At 34.8% G+C, this 21689-nt stretch overlaps 1 protein-coding gene across 7 annotated transcripts in view; it reads right to left on the bottom strand.

Moving 5' to 3' along the window:
• FSD1L (fibronectin type III and SPRY domain containing 1 like) overlaps positions 1-21689 on the bottom strand; it is a 75618-nt gene that overhangs the window by 29917 nt on the left and 24012 nt on the right. For 5 of the 7 annotated variants that reach the window (XM_082696724.1, XM_082696725.1, XM_082696726.1 and 2 more), the window contains exons 2-5: positions 19710-19805; positions 17158-17289; positions 11949-12050; positions 3757-3779 (exon numbers count right to left, since the gene is read on the bottom strand). The exons of the other annotated variants lie outside the window; for them this stretch is intronic. In XM_082696724.1, the coding sequence (XP_082552850.1) occupies positions 3757-3779; positions 11949-12050; positions 17158-17289; positions 19710-19805 (353 nt within the window). The remainder of the gene's footprint in view (positions 1-3756; positions 3780-11948; positions 12051-17157; positions 17290-19709; positions 19806-21689) is intronic. 7 annotated transcript variants of the gene reach the window in all.

Below are 21689 nucleotides of genomic sequence, written 5' to 3'. Positions count from 1 at the left end.
CCAAATCTACCCAAGGATACGTGGTATCCAAGATATCAAACTTGTTGCTGTATTCAGTTATTTTGGGATAAAAAATGTCAAGCTGTTGTTATATTCAGTTATTTTATTTCACTTTAAAACCCGGAAAGTAATCACTTTATTAATAACAATGAGTCAAAAACAGCTTATCTACTGATCAAGAAGAATGTGCTACAGTGAAATACAACTTACAGGGAAGTGAACTCATTGAAAGCCAAGCATATTATTTTAAGCTGTTGGTTCTCAATAATTAAATTTCAGATTATATGAGTAAGAAGTTAGGAACAAAGGCTAAGTCTTAATTACTTTGCTCTTTAAAGTCCCAAGAATCTTTTGATTTAGGACTTCTGAAAGAGCTATGTTCAGAGAGGTACTAGTATATGACCACTAAATCAATGAATGGGTTTAAACCTACTTGGATGCTTCTAAACCTATTTAAATGTTTGCTGAGAACTGTTGAGAAAAATATCTGAAATTTTTTCATAGAATTTAAATCTGAAACTTTATCACAAATTTTAATTGTGGCCTCAAAGAAAAATAATGTCCTCCAAAAGTTCATTTATCAAAAAAAGTTCATTTATCAAAAAAATAAAAACATTAAAAATTAAAAAAAAAAAAAAAGTAAAGATCTATCAAGGGACACCTGGGTGGCTCAGTTGGTTAAACAGCTGCCTTCAGCTCAGATCACAATCCCAGGGTCCTGGGATCAAGTCCTACATCTGGCTCCCTGCTGAGGGGGGAGTTTGCTTCTCCCTCTGCCCCTCCCCCGCTTGTGATCTTGCATGCACGCTCTCTCTCTCTCAAATAAAATCTTAAAAAAAAAAAACAACAACAGTATATCAGAACCGTAAAAACAAAAATGACCTTTATTTTCTAGTCAGTGTCCAAAAATCAACTTAGATGTACAACAATGCTATAATCTTTTAAAAGACTGGATTATTTATTTTTATTTTTAAGATTTTATTTATTTATTTGATAGAGACAGACAGATCACAAGCAGGCAGAGAGGCAGGCAGAGAGAGGAGGAAGCAGGCTCCCCGCCAAGCAGAGAGCATGATGCAGGGCTCGAGCCCAGGACCCTGAGATCATGACATGACCTGAAGTGAAGACAAAGGCTTATTAACACACTGAGCCACCCAGGTACCCCTGAATTTTTTATTTTTAAACTGAGTACATTTAGATAATTGTGTCTGAAAGTCCAAATCAACCTAAAATCCATAGATAATTCCCTACCATTACAGGATCCATATGGTTAGGAATGTTTTGATTCACCTTGACTTTCTTGGTTTATTTCCTATAGTACAACTGAATACAAAAATCCTTTCCCCTTAGTTTCTTTTTTACAAAGAAAAAACTGCAAAACATATGGATGAACACTTTCAGTTTCCTCAAAGTATCTAATTAACTTGACTCACCCTTTCATGACCCCTTTTTTCAAGAACTGTAAGTTCACAACAAATCTTAACTAACCATCTTCCAACATTACTAAAAAGCATCCATAAGTATATACCAGTGATTTGTAAAGTTACAGGGATCTGCTATTATCTTTTCATTGCTTAGTTTTTCCTGTTACTCCCACTGTTTCTACTGCATAACTTCTACCACAACAAATGATAAATAGTCGATTCTCATAGATGCTTTCATTTTTATGTATTTGATTCCCTGCTCAGGTATGTTACATAGATTTTCCTTAAAATTCCTCTTCTGCCCTAATATAAGGTAATAATCCTTTCTTCCCTTAGGAAAAATTATTTTACTAAGACTATATATTTAAATTATTTTTGTATCATAAATGACAATGATGGAATTCTATAAGCCTGCTTCCTGGGAGAGCACCTAATATTTATATCAGAGAAACTTGGACATTATGAAGTTAAAAATCAAGCTTAAAAAAATTAGCCAAGACCTAGAAGTGTTCTCAAGCAGTAAGTGAAAATTTCATGGGTAGCCAAAATGAATAATGTATAAGTTGCAGGGGAGTTTGAGTTTGCCCTGACAGAGAAAAAGGAACCTTTACTCCTGAGATCACCTGGAAGCTGATGAAATCAAGCCTAGAAATGGGCTTAGAAGAGGCAAAGAAGTCAAATTTCACTGAAGCCTTGTGTTCAACCATGAAAATTCATAATTAAATTCTGACAAATTTGGATACAGAAAGATGTCATGGGAAAAAGACAGGATTCTTGGAAGTACAGAACCGTATAGAGTCCTTGGAGAGTATAAGAGAAGATCTTGTGAGGGTTTTCACAAAGTTCTTTTTTTTTTTTTTTAAATTTTATTTATTTCTTTGACAGAGATCACAAGTAGGCAGAGAGGCAGGCAGAGAGAGAGAGAGAGAGAGAGAGAGAGAGAGAGAGAGGAGGAAGCAGGCTCCCAGCAGAGCAAAGAGCCTAATGTAGGGCTCGATCCCAAGACCCTGAGATCATGACCTGAGCCAAAGGCAGAGGCTTTAACTCACTAAGCCACGCAGGCGCACCTCGCAAAGTCCTTGGATAGGCCAAAGCCTGATTAGGAAATGACTTCTAATCCAGAAAATCAGAGACCATAGCTAGACCTAGTGGAGTAAGTGGCTAAAAAGAAGAATAATCCAGCCACAGTGAAAGATGGACTACATGTAGCAATTTCAGCAGATACAACCCAATTATATCTTATCCAATAAACTGACCTACCTAACATCCACTCCCCATACACAGCCAATACTTTTCACCTTCAAACTCTCATAATCACCTTTCTACATTCAGGATTGATAAGCTGATCCTGTCTTTAACCATTCCCTGATACAAAAAAATATATTAAAACTATATAAAAACCAGTTTTTGTGCTAAGAGTGCTATGAGTGCCATGTGAATCTTGCCTCTAGTCAAATAAGACCATCAGAAAAACAGAATTGAAGACTTAGGCCAAAATTAACAATAGACACATTGGTTTTCACAGAATCTATGATGAATAATTTTTTGAATTATCTGATGAAGAATAAATAATTTAATCTAGGATTCAGAGTGGTGTTTTTAAGAGCTGGCTTTCAGAGAATCTCATAATCCTCAAATAAACCGTAAATGATAATCTCAAATGATAATCTCAAAACCTGTGGTAACTCAATCCAGAACTGCCAGCAGTTCTTTTAGCCCTTTGTGTCTTCATTACCGTAAGTACTAAACTATCTTTCTTAATCCTGGCCCTACCAATGAGAAAGACCTTTTAAGATAGTCTTTCACCATTTTAATTTTCTCTTCCCAAATATTAGATAGTAGTGGCATGAGAAACAGAAAGAGATGGCACCAGGAATAGGATGGAATGAGAATACAAAGGTGTTAAACAGGAGAGCCGTGAAATAGGAGAGCTTCAACTCTTACTATTAAAAATGCTGACTCCTCAGAGAATAAGACATACTTATAAATTATGAACAACAAAAAAACACATTCCAGGAATATATATTTTTTAATTATCCAAGATGGGCCTCCATCCATTCATAGCTAATTAGGAACTGTACTAAAACTAACTATATTATACCAGAAATGAAATTCTTTTGGAAGTATGTAATTGTCCACAACTATGTTTTTTAAAAAAAAATCTTGCTGGTACATTGTTTATTCCAGAAGATATGCAAGAGATTTTTTTTTTTAACATGGCCATTAGGTATTTTTATTTCAACCAACAAAAGTCTAGTAAGAAACTGTTCTTGAATTTCATTTCTGACTTCACTATTGATATTTATATAAAAATGTAGGTTTTATACCATACCTATCCTTGATCTGTCTGGCAGCCTTCGAGCAAATCAGGGAGAAGAGAAAGAAGGTAGTTAGTGCTTTTCATGCAAGTTTCAATGGCAGTGACATGCAAGAAAAGTTAGGATATAAACCCTGGAATAGATTAGTTCACAGTCACCAAAACATGAATTACAGGAAATTTATACAGTTCACATCAGCTTACATAATGTGATGTTAGATCTATAGTGTAAAAACAAAAACAAAAACAAAAACAAAAACAAAATCCAGACCCCATATAAATCACCTCAAAAGGAGGAAAACTGACACTTCAAACTAATTCCAGATGACTATACATGTTTTTCCTTACCTTAGGATTATCAAAATACACCTCCACTTCCAATTCAGTCTGACACTCCTCAACTAGAACAATCAATTTCCTTCAAGGGGCACACATTTCTATGCAATCTAATGCTTTTCTTACACATTTCAAATCTGCTCTCCAATTTTTCTTCAATTATCTCTTTCACCATTTCATCATAGTTGTTCCAAGTTTTCTCTGTAGGCCTTCCCTGGGCAAAGGCTTTGCATTTTGAGAGCTTGCCTGCTAACATATATAACTGGGCTGCAGTTCTTCAATCCTTTACCCCAAAAAGTAAAGTTATAATGACAAAAATTCAGACAAGGAGAAACCAGAGAAATACTTCTGGCAATAAGGTCTTTCCCTGAGATGACTTCACAGAAGCAGTTAACTTAAACCTATTCGGCATGAGATATCTTTTTTTTTTTTTTTCAGAATGCTAACACGAATTTAGGAAAGGGCACAGCTATCACTTGGTGCTGTACAGTATACAGAGAAGCAATGAAAAATACACACAAAACCCCATTGTCCCCTTCACATTTATATATAATATATTCAACAAAAGTTTTATTTTCCCCCAAACTAACCACCATGATTAACAACACATCCAATGTAAACCATGGCTGTTTTGCTCTATACTCGATCCTAGGCCTAGCGGAAAGCTTGGCACATGGTAATATTAATAATTATTAATTTTAAGTGAACATTAGTTTAATATAGCAATGTTTCTGTTGCCTCTCTTCTTCGATTCTAATATTGTTCTTATTTGGAATTGGTCATTTTTACACCCACCCTAAAATATCCTGAGTACCTTTCTACACAAAAAACTAGAACTGACATTTAGGAGATCAACATATGACACATTTCCAACATTTCCATAATCAATTGTGAGACGTGTACACTAATCATTCTCTTTCCTTTATTAAGAAATTTTAGTCCTTACTGTTTCTACAGATCCTTTCAAAGCTCCACATTCTATATCAAACCTGATTTGATGCCATTAATACGTGGCTTAAGTCATAACACTACTTTGGTACTAGGAATAAGAAATGTTAGGAAAGTCAATTATAGTCATTTTTTTAAATTACTGTCATTACAGCTAGAAATACCACCAAAGATTTTAATATAAATGTCCTCTGCTCTTGGTGTTTCTTTACATATGGAGAAATGCCACTGCATTACTCCTTTAGCCTCTCTCTATTCCTTCATTTCTCCCGGTGAGGTGAAAGGACTTAATCAGCTATTTTCCCTCTTTCTGGCAGCTTGTTGACAGAAAACATATATACTCTGTTCTTTCCCTCTACGTAGGAAGTTTCACAGAAACGGGTTCTCACACACATACACAGAGCTGTACCCTTGTATTGACCATACCTGAGCGGGCAAGTCTGACTAACTCTAGGATTCATATTAGAATGCTTGCCCATGGATATAAGCTAAATTCTCTGATATCATTTGATTGGTATTTGGCCTCGTGTCAGCTTTACTGCTTTCTCTTATTTCGCATCTGGTTTAGAATTTGGTTAGAAGACTGTTACTTACCAATCATTCTAAAAGAACCCAACAATATGAGACCATAACTGTCTTTTTTTTTTAACAGAGATTTTCTTTTATCTTTCAAAAACATTATGCGGTATATTTAATTTCCTTACAAAAATTTTTAAAAAGTAATCTCTACACCCAAAGTGGGCTCAAACTCATGACCCTGGGATTAAGAGTCACATGCTCCACTGACTGAACCAGCCAAGCACCCCCAATACTGTCTTTTAAACTGACTACAATGATTCAGTTTTGTGCCTAGTATTACTTAACTTAGAAGGTGCCATTTTTTAATGTGTCTGTGTACAAGTGTGCAGATGCGCACATACATGTAAAGCTTTCTTGTTATCATTTAATGTACTAGGCTGCTTGTGACAAACCAGAAAAGGAACAGATGAAAAGCCGATTAATGTTGGAAAAACTGTTGTCTTGTGCATTTATATATAAACATACCCAGGTGATCAAACTGAAGACTCAGCGGTTCCTCTTTCATTTAGGTTCGAATTTAACAGTATATACACTGTGTAAATGCAGAAGGGGTTGAAAAAGTTATTCTGTGCAACGATAAAAGGGTAGAAAGTCTCAAATTTTGAAGATACTTCTCTAAATGGGCCCAATTTTAAGAAATGTCCTAAACTGAAAAAGAGTTTTATTTTTTCTGAAATTTCTTCTCCCAAAGTAGAAATCTATCTAAAAGATACACATTACTGTATTGCTTGATTCCTCTAAGTTTCCATTTCAAGAGCAATGCCTTTTGTCAATTAAACATCTCTGCTTACCAAGTACCAAATGATTCCAGAACTTACCACTGCTCTAATGTATTTAATTGCACCTATATAATTCTACTTAGTGAGTTATGAACAGGCCTCAGTTGAATCTTTAGATTTTGGGGAAATGCTACTGCGTATTATTTAAAAGCCTTCAAGAAGTTTAGCTATATAACCTTGCTCAGTAACACTATTTTCTATTTCAATTTCAATCACTATTTCTATTTCAGTCTTCTACTGAAATCTTATTTGCTAGCACTTCATTTTTCTTTAGTCCTCTCAGAGATAGCTTCTTTCTCTCTCATTCCCTTCCTCCATCTCTCAATAAATGTTATCAAAATAAATCTTACAATTCTTAACCCACTGAGCCACCCAGGCGCCCCTAAATCTTACAATTCTTATCCTTTATCAGTTTTAGGAATCTGTCACTTCAGACCAAACTTCCTTAAAAAGACCCGTAATAAGAGTACAAGTAGGAGTAATCACAAATGGGTCTTCATAATTACCAATAAAGTATAAAGAAGTTAAACCAGATCTTTTCCCAATTTCTCTTGCTTTTAATATTCTATAAGTAGATACAGAAACTATTTTCTTTCATGAATTTAGCAAGCACTCTAAAAGTTAAGATTTATTGTTTCTATATTTCTTCTCGATACATCATTTTCCTCCTTTTATAGAAAAATGTTAGATGCAAAGTACCCTAAGATAACTCTAATGTGGAGCAGCTAACTGAAGAGTATTTTCTAAATAGTTAAAACAGGAATAATAATAAAGACGTTTTATATCTTGCTTATTGTACTCAATGAATCATTTACCCAAAAAAGAACAAAATTTGAGATTTCCAAATTTCTTCCCAATCAGCAAAAATTCTAAAACTCCTCAGCAAAAAATAGAATAAGACCAAGGCTTAAGAGATTTCAGCTTCATATCACACTAATCAGCAAGTCACTTAACTCTTTTAGGATTTAGTTCTCTCATCTACAAAGTGATGAGCACTAAAGTGTCTTCAAACTCTAAAAGTCCATCCTGTCTTATTTGCACACAGCAACTTTTAAAATTTATCCAAAATAAACTAAGCATTTTAACAACCTAATTCTCTGAAATATAGGCTGAAATGAAAAGGCCACAAGGGGAAGTTAGTTCAAGTCAGAGCACTAATAAAAAGCAACAAAAATAATACAGTTAACCTTTGAACACAGGTTTGAACTGCTTGGGTCCACTTTTACATTACAGTGCTGTAAATATATTTTCTTTTCCTTAAGATTTTCTTATCTCTAGCTCTACTGTAAGAATGCAGCACATAATACATATAACACAAAATATGTGTTAACCAACTATGTTATAAGCAAGTCTTCTCATCAACAGTAGGCTATGAGTAGTTATGTTTTGGGTTTGTCAAAAGTCATACATGGATTTTAAACTACGTGGGGGTCAGTGCTCATAATCCCCATATTGTTTAAGGGCCAACTATAAAGGTTTCTGAATAACAACAGAGAAAAATATACTCACATTGTCAAAATGATAAATCAAGCAAAAACTAGATTTCAAAATTGGCATTTGTTTGACAGGATTCATCTTTATTTTGACTTGCAGTTAAGCCCAATAGCGTTCCTACTAACACTCTGTATGCCACATAGCACTGAGAAACTTTCCAAGTCTTGTCTGTATGTTCACATTGTTTTATACTTCGGATTTTCCTACTAGATTTGGGACAGAAATTTTTATAAATGTTTCCTTGAGACAAACTGAAAATGACTATGGGGCAAACATATGATACTTTCCCATTATTTTTTACAATACATAATTGAGACTCCTACCTCATCCCCAAGATACCATATTAAGGAATGACTTGGGAAATGAAAGGGACTCAGTCAGAGAAAGTAAAAAAGAGAGTTTCAAAATGCTACTCTCCGGGGCACCTGGGTGGCTCAGTGGGTTAAAGCCTCTGCCTTCCGGCTCAGTTTATGATTCTAGAGTCCTGGGATCGAGCCCCATAACGGGCTCTCTGCACAGCAGGGAGCCTGCTTCCTCCTCTCTCTCCGCCTGCCTCTCTGCCTACTTGTGATCTCTATCTGTCAAATGAATAAATAAGATCTTAAAACAAATTAAAAAATTTTTTAAAATGCTACTCTCCTTTTGGCAAAAAATACCAACTTTAAAAAAACAAAACAAAAACACTGCAAAGCAGTTAATTCCATATGTTAAAAATTTTATATATTCTATATATTTATCTGTTTATAAAAAGAACTACTTTCCAAAAATATCATTTTAGTTTTCATAAAGCTACAGTTAATAACTTGAAATAAACTTTGAATATAGCACTGCATACATCTGTTCTATGACTAAGCACATTTTCATAATAGGAAACTGTATTTCTATATGACATAAACACCCTCAAATGAAATAAAGGTGAAAAATTAGTCTGGGCTATTCTTAACAAATATTTACATTTGTTTTTAAATTGCCTTCGTAGCTGAAACATGCATGCTTTCAGTGAAGGTCCTCTCCTCTCTCAGCATGCCTGACTTCAACCCACAGAAAGCACATCTGCCAGTACTTCCCTTGAAAACATTGTGAGCGGCTTCTACCCCACTCATCTGCTCCTCCCAGTGGTCAGGGGCTGACACTGACAGGACAATATGCCAAAGACGAGTTACTGGGAGTCTGAAGTGGAAAAATACAGAAAATCCATCCTCCCTTTTTATCTGTGATCAAGTGTAGAAGACACCGTTCCCCCTTTTACCCTACTCTGTATTTTTTATTCCACCAAAGGCTCCATGTACAGATAACCATTCACTCCCTTCTAATCTGACAATTGGGTTATGTGTGGCAGGATAGTGAGGAAGTGGATGCTTAGTGACTTGGAAACTGCTCCACAGACTCAGCTCTTTTTATAAGTAGAATTCAAGTTCTAAATTCAGGGGTGGGAGAATGGAAATATTAATTCTGTCAAAGGATCCAAGCAATGCTCTACAGGACAGCTATTAGCAGAGAAGCCAGGTCTGGCCACTGTCCATCCAGAAATATAGCAAATGATCCAAATTGCATTTGCTGGTGATCCTTCTTCATATATTTACTATCAACCAAACTTCTAATGATTAAAAAAAATAGTGATAATAAAACCAATTTGTAATACCAAATTTTTAAAAAAAATCAGTGAAAGCACGTTCCAAAATCCTTTCCCATTTTTACTCATACATTTTCAGACTGTCTAATGCTAATGCTAATGCTAATGCTAATAAAGCATAGCTTCATATTCAATTCTCAGACTGAGGTACTGCAATGTGATCATTCATATATCAGTATTTAAAGTACTGTTTTTGAAGATAATGAGGTCTAAAAAGACTTGTGGACTGGATTTTAGCCTATGACTTTCTTGTGCCCATGAACTATTAATAATAATCTGATTTAATCACTTTAATATGGGATATTCATAAACACTACACCTTAAAATAATTTTTTTCCAAAAATCTAACAATATACTAGATGATTATTCCTCAAATTCCAATAATTAATCTTCAAAGTCATCTTTCCTATTCTGTCAGCTATTAGGTCTTTGAGGCAGGTCTATGCACCTGGCAAAGGGGAACCTGGTTTTTGACTTGGAATCAAACCATTCTTTGGATACAATTTAGATATACTAAGAAAATAATTGCAAACAACTCCCAGTTAAGCATTTCTCTTAAACAATAAACTCCAATTTCTAGGTGGAAACACGGACAAATAATTTATTTCACCACATTTCCAAATGGTTTAAGCTATTAAGAAGTACTTCAAAAGGCTAGAAAACCAAAAATATAAAATAAGCAACACAGAACATCAAGAAAATGTTTAAACCACAATGGAATTTATCAGACCCTTTCAAATTTACAACCAGCTGGGAAAAAGTTTTAACAAAGTTGGGAAGGACAAAGGAAAGAGAAAACAGTAGACTTTGAGAGGAAGGGGAGAGGTTTCTGAAAAGAGTAGAAAGGGAAACTTGGGAGAAACAAACTTGATCACAGTTTTTCCGAGCTTCAATCCCTACTTAAATGCAACTGGCTTCAAGCTGTTTTCAAATACGTCTGTCCAAGTTTTATGGTTTTCCTGTCTTCTTCTTCCTCACTTTCAGGCTCTCAGCTGTTAATTCTTGCTGCTATGATTATGCCTGTCATTAGCAGCTGGCCCACTCTACTTGAAGGGGACTCTGAACAACAAGGAAACTGAAGATAAAACTAAAGCTTTAGTAGCACTCTCCATATAATTGTCACTAGATTCTTAGGAACTGCCCATGAATTTTATGACACTCATTTAGATACAGATATTTTTTGCTTTCTATATTTTTTTGGCTATGTTCCAGATATCTGAGGTTATCCCATAATGTCCTCTGAATAGGTGACGTATCTATATTCTAAAGTATTTAAAGTATGATACATTTTCTTCAAAATTCCTTTATATAGCAAGTCCTACCAAATACAAAGATGAACCTACTTACAATCGACCTCTAAATTCAAGGATTAATTAGTTTGCAGATTTATAGCAAAAGAACTTTTGTTTTGATTCATTTCATTAAAAGGAAATCATTTTTAAAATTCATTTTCAGAATGGAGGGATGTAAGCCACCAAATGTTATCTTCTCAAGGAAGATTCTTCTACCTTCAAGTTCATAGAAAAATAATGAAATTAAAGTACTAGGTAGACACAAATGGATTATGAAGCCATCTTTCTAACACTAAAAAAGTTTACTACATAGTCCACAAAGACCAAGAAAGTAGTATCAAACTCAAATACTTAGTTGCTAAGATTACTACAGTATGTATTTTCCTAATTATAAAGCTCAAGTTGCCACTTTTCTCACACCATTTTTAAATATATTCTACATCAAAAAGAGATTTGGTTTGATAATGTGGTAATCATTTAAAAATGACCCTAGTTAAAATAAAAATTAGAATCTAGAATTCAGAATCTCTTAAACACTAGGTTCTAGCTTAAAACATTAGCAGTCTTATTATTCTACTGTTTATACTTCATACCAAACATACCCTCCAAATAAGAACCTACATTTTCATATTTTGATAAAACATTAAAAAAATTACACCAAACAGTGGGACGTTTAATACATTTAATAACCAGTATCACTAGGTTACAGTGCTCATACGCATCAAGTGATGTTTTCCCAATCAGCTCAGAGAAAGAAAGAAATACAAAAACTAGATTTTTAAGAATGTTAATAGCAGTATTAATCTTCTTTCCTTAGTCATGAAATATTTATAACAAAGGTATGACTCAAAACACACAAGTACCCTTAAAATAAATGGCTAATAAGGATATAACTGAAAAGGAAAATAACTTGATCCATCCAAACAGAGCATTAAAGAGAAATTAAATAATTTGTGCATTACCCTGAAGACACATCCAGGTGTCCACTTTTGGAATAAACGAATAGGTAGCATTTTACTTAAGAAATAAAAGACTTTAGTATTAGAGATGACTTAATCCAAAATTGAAAGGGAAAACATCGTTTTTTAAAACAAGACTCTCCTATTTAAGTGGTTAGTTTAGATTTTTTGGCTAATGTTTTAATACCTTTGAAAATTCTTCAGGTTCCTTTATATCTAATGACCGTGTTGCAAATTCTAATAGTTCTTCTGAGTTCTCCAAGGCATTATTACATTGACTGAGCTGACTCTAAAAAACAATAATAAATCTTTAAAATAAAATTTCCTATTTCCATTAGAACCTTAAACATATATTTTTTAAATGAACTTACAATTTTAATAGAAAAAACTGAACAAAAATATTTTAGAGAGCTATTAAAGTAACATATTCACTAGTCATATATGTAACAAATTTAACTATATTAATATATTGTACTTAACATCTTTCCATAATTTGTTCAAAACAGTTTAATTGCATTCAGCTATAGATAAACTCATCCCTTAAAAAACAAAACAGAAAATAAAGCAATCATAAACAGTTCAGGTCAAATTAAACATTTTTCTCAATCAGGGCTGTCAGAAATTTATCAACTATTTTTTTAACCATAAACAATTTAAATTATCAAAATAGTCCATCTGCAGAAAACATCCTCTATAAATGAAGACTAGGTTTCTTGATGATATTTAACAAATAAAACTAAAGTTTATGAATCAAGTTAAAGGTACGTGCAGTTGAGCACAATTTTAGTAGTCCATTTATCATGTTACTCAAGTAATACATACTGCCATAAATGCTAATTTATAGTTTCCAAAATTGGATAACATAAGGAATCACAAATGTAAATGCTAAGATTTCAAAAAGAAGAACAAAAGACGTAACTGTTGCAGTGATGTGCCCTGCCACTGTGATGTATTAATTTCACATACCAGTCTGTCTTAGTCAGTTCTCTGTCACTCTTTATCATCTGTGATCTAAAACTAAGCCAGTCGTGCAGAAATATTGTTAGTGATACCTTTAAACGAAGAAACAGATCTATTTCTAAATTTTCTTAATGTACCCAAGATTCTTCTTCAGAATATTAATAGCTATTTATTACTATCTATTTCATATTCCAATCTACTTAGGTACCCCGTAAGATCGGCACTAAGGATAAACTATGGCTCATTTTCTTGGTTTCTGGATGTGTCATATTTCTCCTTTGGAAAAGGAGAACAGTTTTGCCCTATCTTGGTGAACAATAGGTTTTCATGTGTTATTCTAAGAACCTAACCACAATTTCCTAAAAATACTATAAGTAAATTAAGTAAAGTATAGTATCTTCCTAAAAATACTATAAGTAAATAAGTAAAAATTCCTATAAGTAAAATTTTTACAAGTTCCAAAGAATAATTAGCAAACCATCATTTGAAATATTCCATTTGTATAAGAGCTTTACGAAAAGTTTGAGCAAAATCACTGAGATGGTAGCTAATAATGGTAGCTAATAATGGTCTACACAGGGACGCCTGGGTGGCTCAGTTGGTAAGCCACTGCCTTCAGCTCAGGTCATGATCCCGGGGTCCTGGGATCGAGTCCCACATCAGGCTCCTCGGTGGGGAGACTGCTTCTCTCTCTGCCTCTGCCTGCTTGTGCACTGTCTCTCTCTCTCTCTCTGACAAATAAATAAATAAAATATTTTAAAAAAAATAATGGTCTACACAGGATCACTAGGGGACACTAAGTGAATGCAGTATTAAAATAAAAAATAACAAAAAGAATAAGGAATATATCTCAAGAAACTATTAAAGGAAAGAACCCAATCTGAGGTCAAAATTTAAGATAAAATATCTTATTCTAAGAAAAGACTACAGGTGCACCTGAGTGGCTCAGTTGGTTAAGCATTTGCCTTTGGCTCAGGTTATGATCTCAGGGTCCTGGAATGAGCTCCATATTCTGGCTCCCTGCTCAGTGAGGTGTGTGCTTCTCCCTCGTCCTTTGTCCCTCCCCCTGCTGGTGCACTCTCTCTCTCTCTCAAATAAAATCTTTATATTAAAAAAAAAAAAAAAAAAAGGAAAGAAAATGATGCTATGGATTTGCTTTCAAGTCAAGAGGGAAAGTTTAAGGGTACAAAGGAATACAATTTAAAGACCAATAACTTATCAGTTATTTAGAGTAACTGATAAAATTTTAATGAAAACAACATGCTATCAAGTTTGGAAACCCAAAAGAAGAACAGAGATGTTCTACTGTCTCCAACTAAAGAAGAAAATGGCACTGGTAGCCAAGTTGTGAATCCTTTTAATATTTGGTTTTTAAACTATCCCAATAAAGCCTTATGGTTTAAATTACCATTAGGGTGGTATCATCCTCCCTTTTCCTTTGAATCCTAACACAACAATGAATTTATTTCACTAAGCTTATAATTCAACAACTCAGTCTTACTTTATAGCCTATCTCTTCATCTCCCCTAGATCACTATTCCTATAAAAAAAAAATTGCCAAAATTTTTGTGGCATTGAGAGGCAAGTATTAAGAGTTATAAAGGGCAACCGGATGTAAGATTTTTTTTTTTTTAAAAGAAGAAAACAAAAACAATAAAATCACTGGAAAAAATGAAGATCTCAAGTGTTCAAACAGGAAGAGAAAATGGTCCTAACATCCTTGCAGTTACCACTTTCAAAGAGCATCATCTCACACCCATTAAGATGGCTACTACCAAAAAAATTTAAAACATGGATGAACAGGTGATGTTGGTCAAAAAGTACAAATTCCCAGTTATAAAATAAGTCCTGGGTGTATAATGTACAGCATGGTGAAAAGAATTATATTTTTTAAAAGTAATCTCTAGGCCCACTGTGGGGCTTGAACTCATGACCCAAAGATCAAGAGTCAAATGCTCTACCAAATGAGCCAGCCAGGTGCCCCTACAGTACTGTGTATTTAAACACTGCTAAGAAAGTAGAACTTAACTTATCAAACTCCACACCCACCTAACAAATAATCCAGTCAAGAAATGGGCAGTAGACATAAACAGAAAACCAATTAGCATCAGAGAAAGGCAAATCAAAACCACAATGAGATACCACCTCATACCACTCAAAATGGCTAAAATTAACAACTCAGCAAACAAAAGATGGTGAGGATGTGGAGAAAGCTCTGATGCTGTTGGTAGGAAAGCAAACTGGTACAGTCACTCTGGAAAACAGTATGGAGGTTCCTCAAAAAGTTAAAAATAGAACTACTCTATGACCCAGCAATTGCACTACAAGGTATTTACCCCAAAGTGACAAATGTAGTGATGTGAAGGGGCTACATGCACCCAAAGGCTTGTAGCAGAAATGTCCACAAGAGTCAAACTATGGAAAAATCCCAGATGTCCATCAACAGAGGAGTGGATAAAGAGCATGTAGAATACTACTCAGTTATCAAAAACAATGAAACCTTGCCATCTGTAATGATGTGGATGGAACCAGAGGGTATTATGCTGAGTGAAATGTCAGTCAAAGACAAATACCATGTGATTTCACTCATATGTGGAATTGAAGAAACAAAACAGATGAACATGGGGAAGGAAGGAAAAATATAGTAAGATGAAAATCGAGAGAAGACAAATCATAAGGGACTCTTAACTATAGGAAACAAATTGAGAATTGCTGAAGGGGAAGTGAGTGGGGGAAAGGGATAATCAGGTGATGGGCATTGGGTAACTAGCACTGATGTAACTAGCACTGGGTGTTATCTGCAACTGATGAATCACTAAATTTTACCTCTGAAACTGATGGAAAAAAATATATGACATAAAATTAAAAGCAGTAATTTGTGAACAGTCTCAGAAAAAAAAGATCTTCAAAGTTCTCATCACAAAAAAAAGTGTATAACTATGCATGGTGATGGATTCAATCAACTAGACACTCTGGTGGTCATTTTGCAATATGTATAAAAACTAAATTATTACTCTGTACACCTAAAACGGACATAATGTTATAGGTCACATTGCCGTTTATTTTTTTTTAAGATTTTATTTATTTATTTGAGAAAGAGCAAAAGTAAGAGAGATTATGGAGAGAGAGAAGCAGACTCACTGCTGAGTGGAAAGCCTGAAATAGGGCTCAATCCCAGGATCCTGAGACAATGACCTGAGCCACGATACTGAATAATTGCACCTCTATGAGGTATTTGGAATAATCAAAATCATGGAAACACACTGGTGGTTTGCCAGGTAGTGCGGTATGGGGGAAATAGGAAGTTGTTGTTCAATGGGGATAATTTCAGTTTTAAAAGATAAAAAGTTCTAGAGATATGTTAAACAACAATGTCAACAGAGTTAACCCACTCCTGAACTGTACATTTAAAAATGATTACCGGGGGGAAACACCTGGGTGGCTCAGTCATTTAAGCATCTGCCTTCAGCTCAGGTCATGATCCCAGGTCCTGGGATCGAGCCCCACATCAGGCTTGCTGCTCAGCAGAAAGCCTACTTCTCCCTCTCCCACTCCCCCTGCTTGTGTTCTTTCTCACTGTGTCTCTCTCTGTCAAATAAATAAACAAAATCTTTAAATAAATAAATAAAATTTAAAAAATAAAAATTATTACAAGGGACGCCTGTATGGCTCAGTTGTTTAAGCATCTGCCTTCTGGCTCAGGTCATGATCCCAGGGTCCTCCCTGCCCAGCAGGGAGCCTGCTTCTCTTTCTCTGCCTGCACTGCCCCTGCTTTTGCGCTCTGACAAATAAGCAAATAAAATCTTAAGAAAAAAAAAAAGGTTACAAGGGTAAATCTTGGGTTTTTACCACAATTAAGAAAAAACAAGACTGGAGCACCTGGGTGGCTCAGTGGGTTAAGCCTCTGCCTTCGGCTCAGGTCATGATCTTAGGGTCCTGGGATGGAGCCCCACATTGGGCTCTCTGCTCAGTGGGGAGCCTGCTTCCCCCTCTCTCTCTGCCTGACTCTCTGCCTATGTGTGATGTCTGTCAAATAAGTAAATAAAATCTTAAAAAAAAAAACCAAGATATATATAACCAAAACAAAGTTAATAATCATTTTCTATAAGATAAAAGTAGTTATTCATAGAAATTCACTGATTTTTTCCTGTCAATAAATCAAGTATTAAATAGACTAAAATTGGGACGCCTGGGTGGCTCAGTTGGTTAAGCAGCTGCCTTCGGCTCAGGTCATGATCCCAGCGTGCTGGGATCGAGTCCCACATCGGGCTCCTTGCTCAGCAGGGAGCCTGCTTCTCCCTCTGCCTCTGCCTGCCATTCTGTCTGCCTGTGCTCGCTCTCTCCCCCTCTCTCTGATAAATAAATAAAATCTTTAAAAAATAATAATAATAAATAGACTAAAATTATTCATATTTAAATATGTTGTATGAACTCACCTGTAACTCTTGTGATTTACGAGCTTGTTCCTGTTTGATACTGTTAATCATACTTTCTTTCACCTCATCCAAAATAGAATATAAACTATCAAATTCTTCATCTAATTCTGAAAGTACATTAGAAGAATTTTCCTGTTTAATAAACAAAACAATGATTATACTGGAGTCAAACATTAGAAAACTAAAAGATATGCTTATCAAAGGAGAGAATATATTACAGTATAAACTACCCCAGGCAAAAATCATATAAACAACAAAATTCTAGTATGTGACATAGGCTTTAAAAACAGGTAAATCATAGAAGCTGGCTGCTAATGCCAACAGCACTATCTCCATTATGTTGAGTTAAACAGCTTTTTATAGACTGGCCCATATTCTTTTTAGCTTTTAGACACTGTTTCTGCAGGACAATGTGAAAGGTTGTTTAAAGGTTGCCAACTTGTCCAGACCTTCAGGTTCCAAGGCAGACCCTAAGCCAGTAGTTCTCAACCTTTGTTGTGCATCAGAATCATCTATGATGCATTTTAATAAAATAATCAAGATTTTGATTCCATAACTGAAGAACAATATGTGCTAATTTTGTGAAATCTTAAAATATTTTAGGTTGTCTGAAGCAGTGTGTTTATATAAGATATACATAACTTAAAAGACCAAGCAATTCCTTACTGGAACTAAGAGATTTATCAAACACTGAATTTGAGTGATCTAAGGAACCTCAGAAGTCATCTACTGACTAGAATTTGTAGTCAAACTACTAAATTTCAGGAATTAAAATACAGAAAAGTGACTTGCCCAAAGCCACACAACTAGTGATTAGAGGTAGAACCAATAAAGCATTTCAAGCCTGCTAACTTCCCAGTTCCTTACTGCCTCAATTAAGCACGATGCTGCTATTTCAACAATAACTTAAAATATCTGTGAAACCTCTAGATAAGCAATATCTACACTTGCAGCAATTATGAGACAGAAGAAACTATGTTAGGCATTTTTCAACTTAGATGAATCATTCAATAAAGAGAATTGGGCACTGGTTAAGAAAACTAATATGTACAACCTACTGCAATAACATAAACCAAACTTTTGCTTATAATTTTTATAGAAGCCAGACTCATGTCACTGGAGTCTTACCAAAAGTGGTGTAAATCATTTTACTAATTGATTTACAGTGATAAAGAACAAGCTGTGGCAACAGAAACGTGCAGTCTGGTAGGCAAAGGACCTAAGTCAAATCTTGTATTAACTACTGAGTAACAGTGTGACCTTGGACAAGCCACTTAAATTCCTGGACCTCAGTTTACTCATCTGTAAAAAGAGAATGGACTAATCTTCAATAACCAATTGGTACATCCTCACAGTCTCTTGCCTACTACCTCTTGTGCTCCCAACTCCAGTGACAAGACTGTAGTTAAATGCCCCCTCTATTTTTTTTCTGGATTCTAAGTAGAGTACTAATAATTTATTAATCAGAGAAATCGTTTGGACTAGCTCATGGTCTATTTTTCCAGATGTCAAATGTGATGATTCCCTTATATATAGATCAAGAGCCTTAACACAACTAGCTTTGCTTATTTAAAAAAAGTGGACTCCTGGATTCACCAAATTTTCCAGTAAAATAGTTTGGGAAAGACAGTTAAGTGGTGAAGATCTTAATCAACTAACTTCAATTATTACAAATTCAGAAGTAAAGGAAATAAAAGGACTATAAGATTTACCAGGCCAAGATACAGGCAATAACCTAGGTTCAAACAAAAACCATAGGGAAGGACTTACTCTCTACAAGTGTCCTATAAATCTTCTGTTTATTTTACCAAAAAATGACCACTAAATTCAGTAAGACATATTCATCAACATTTGATTATATACAGTATGGATTATCTGCCCAAAGCTGGGACCATTTCCTTAAGTATTCCTCTTCCTATTAGCACTTTTATTTTTTTACTTTTATTTTTACTTTCTTCCAGTTCTATATGCAAACTTCTTACCATCCACATTTTCCTTCCACTATTTATTATAAAAGAAATAGCTTCTCAGTACTCTGAAAAAATATAATTTGCTCTTAATTAAAATTACAAAAGACAAATCTATAATGGAAAGGGTGAAACGCGAGCACTACAATATTCCCTACCAACTACTATAGCAAAGTTTTCTTCTTTCCTTACTATTTCTTTCCATTGATAATACAAAAAAAGGAAGGAAAACATTTTTATTTATCTACCATTTAAAAACCTTACTCTCAGGGCACGTGCCTGGGTGGCTCAGTTGGTTAAGCATCTGCCTTCAACTCAGGTCATGACCCCAGGGTCCTGAGATCAAGCCCCGCATCAGACTCCCTTCTCACCCAGGAGTCCGCTTCTCCCTCTCCTTCTGTCCCTCCCCTCCACCTGTGCACATGCTCAAAACACATGCATTTAAATAAAGAAATAAGTAAAATAAAAACCTTACTCTCACCTCCTTTAATTTATAATCTAGAGTTGATATATTTATACTTTTGATCTGACCCAACAATCATTCATTGTGACACAGTACTGAAACATTTTTAAAAAGATTAATACCTGAACTCCCTTTAGTGTTTGATTTAGTGTATCAATAAAGTTCTGAATTTCATCATTTTTATTTGCCAGGGTTGAAATGATCCTTTGTAGAGCTTCCTAGGATTAAAACAAGAAAAACACTTAGCATCATGATATTTTTAATAAGAGAATTATAAACCCATAACAACTTTCTAAATAAACCATACATTATATAAGAGGAGATAAATTGCCAAAGGCCTATAATTACAAAAGATGGGATATGTATTTGTGCTATTTTACAAACCTTATTCCTAGTGTACAATTTAATCACCACCATACCATTCATATTGAAGATGATCAGTATTATTTAATACCAATAGTATTATTTTAGGTCATAGGGCCAGGGCCAAGGAATAAAATCAAATCCTTAAATGCTGCAAAACAAATGGAGCTTTCTAATAGGATATGAGGAAGAAAAACAAAGAGGCACTAAAAGTTGACAATTTATAAAAATAAAAAACATTTTAGAAACACGAAAGTAGATAAAAAAAAATTGTATCCATTTTGAGTTTATCTTTGTGTACGGTTTAAGAGAATGGTTGAGTTTCATTCTTCTACTTATAACTGTCCAGTTTTCCCAGCACCATTTATTGAAGAGACTGTCTTTTTTCCACTGTATATTTTTTCCTGTTTTGTCGAAGATTATTTGACCATAGAGTTGAGGGTACATATCTGGGCTCTCTACTCTGTTCCACTGGTCTATGTGTCTGTTTTTATGCCAGTACCATGCTGTCTTGGTGATCACAGCTTTGTAATAAAGCTTGAAATCAGGTAATGTGATGCCCCCAGCTTTATTTTTGTTTTTCAACATTTCCTTAGCAATTCGGGGTCTCTTCTGATTCCATACAAATTTTTGGATTATTTGCTCCAGCTCTTTGAAGAATACCGGTGGAATTTTGATCAGAATGGCATTAAAAGTATATATTGCTCTAGGCAGTATAGACATTTTAACAATGTTTATTCTTCCAATCCAAGAGCATGGAATGGTCTTCCATCTTTTTGTGTCTTCTTCAATTTCTTTCATGAGTGTTCTGTAGTTCCTCAAGTACAGATCCTTTACCTCTTTGGTTAGGTTTATTCCCAGGTATCTTATGGTTCTTGGTGCTATAATAAATTGAATCAATTCTCTAATTTCCCTTTCTGTATTTTCATTGTTAGTGTATAAGAAAGCCACTGATTTCTGCACATTGACTTTGTATCCTGCCACGTTGCTGAATTGCTGTATGAGTTCTAGTAGTTTGGGAGTGGAGTCTTTTGGGTTTTCCATATAAAGAATCATGTCATCTGCGAATAGAGAGTTTGACTTCTTCATTGACAATTTGGATACCTTTTATTTCTCTTTGTTGTCTGATTGCTGTTGCTAGGACTTCTAATACTATGTTGAACAAGAGTGGTGAAAGTGGGCATTCTTGTTGTGTTCCTGATCTCAACGGGAAGGCTGCATCAGAATCCTAGAGGAGAACATAGGCAGTAATCTCTTCGATATCAGCCACAGCAACTTCTTTCAAGATATGTCTCCAAAGGTAAAGGAAACAAAAGCCAAAATAAACTTTTGGGACTTCATCAAAATCAAAAGCTTCTGCACAGCAAAGGAAACAGTCAAGAAAACAAAGAAGCAACCCACGGAATGGGAGAAGATATTTGCAAATGACAGTACAGACAAAAGGTTGATATCCAGGATCTATAATGAACTACTCAAACTCAACACACACGAAACAGGCAAACATATCAAAAATGGGCAGAAGATATGAACAGACACTTCTCCAATCAAGACATACAAATGGCTATCAGACACATGAAAAAATGTTCATCATCACTAGCCCTCAGGGAGATTCAAATTAAAACCACATCGAGATATCACCTTACACCAGTTAGAATGGCCAAAATTAACAAAACAGGAAACAACATGTGTTGGAGAGGATGTGGAGAAAGGGGAACCCTCTTCCACTGTTGGTGGGAATG

The sequence above is a fragment of the Mustela nivalis genome, assembly GCF_964662115.1.
Source record: "Mustela nivalis genome assembly, chromosome: 13".
NCBI classification, from domain to species: Eukaryota; Metazoa; Chordata; class Mammalia; order Carnivora; family Mustelidae; genus Mustela; species Mustela nivalis.
The sequence above is the reverse complement of the archived record's forward strand: the minus strand, read 5'-3'. Positions and strand labels throughout refer to the sequence as shown.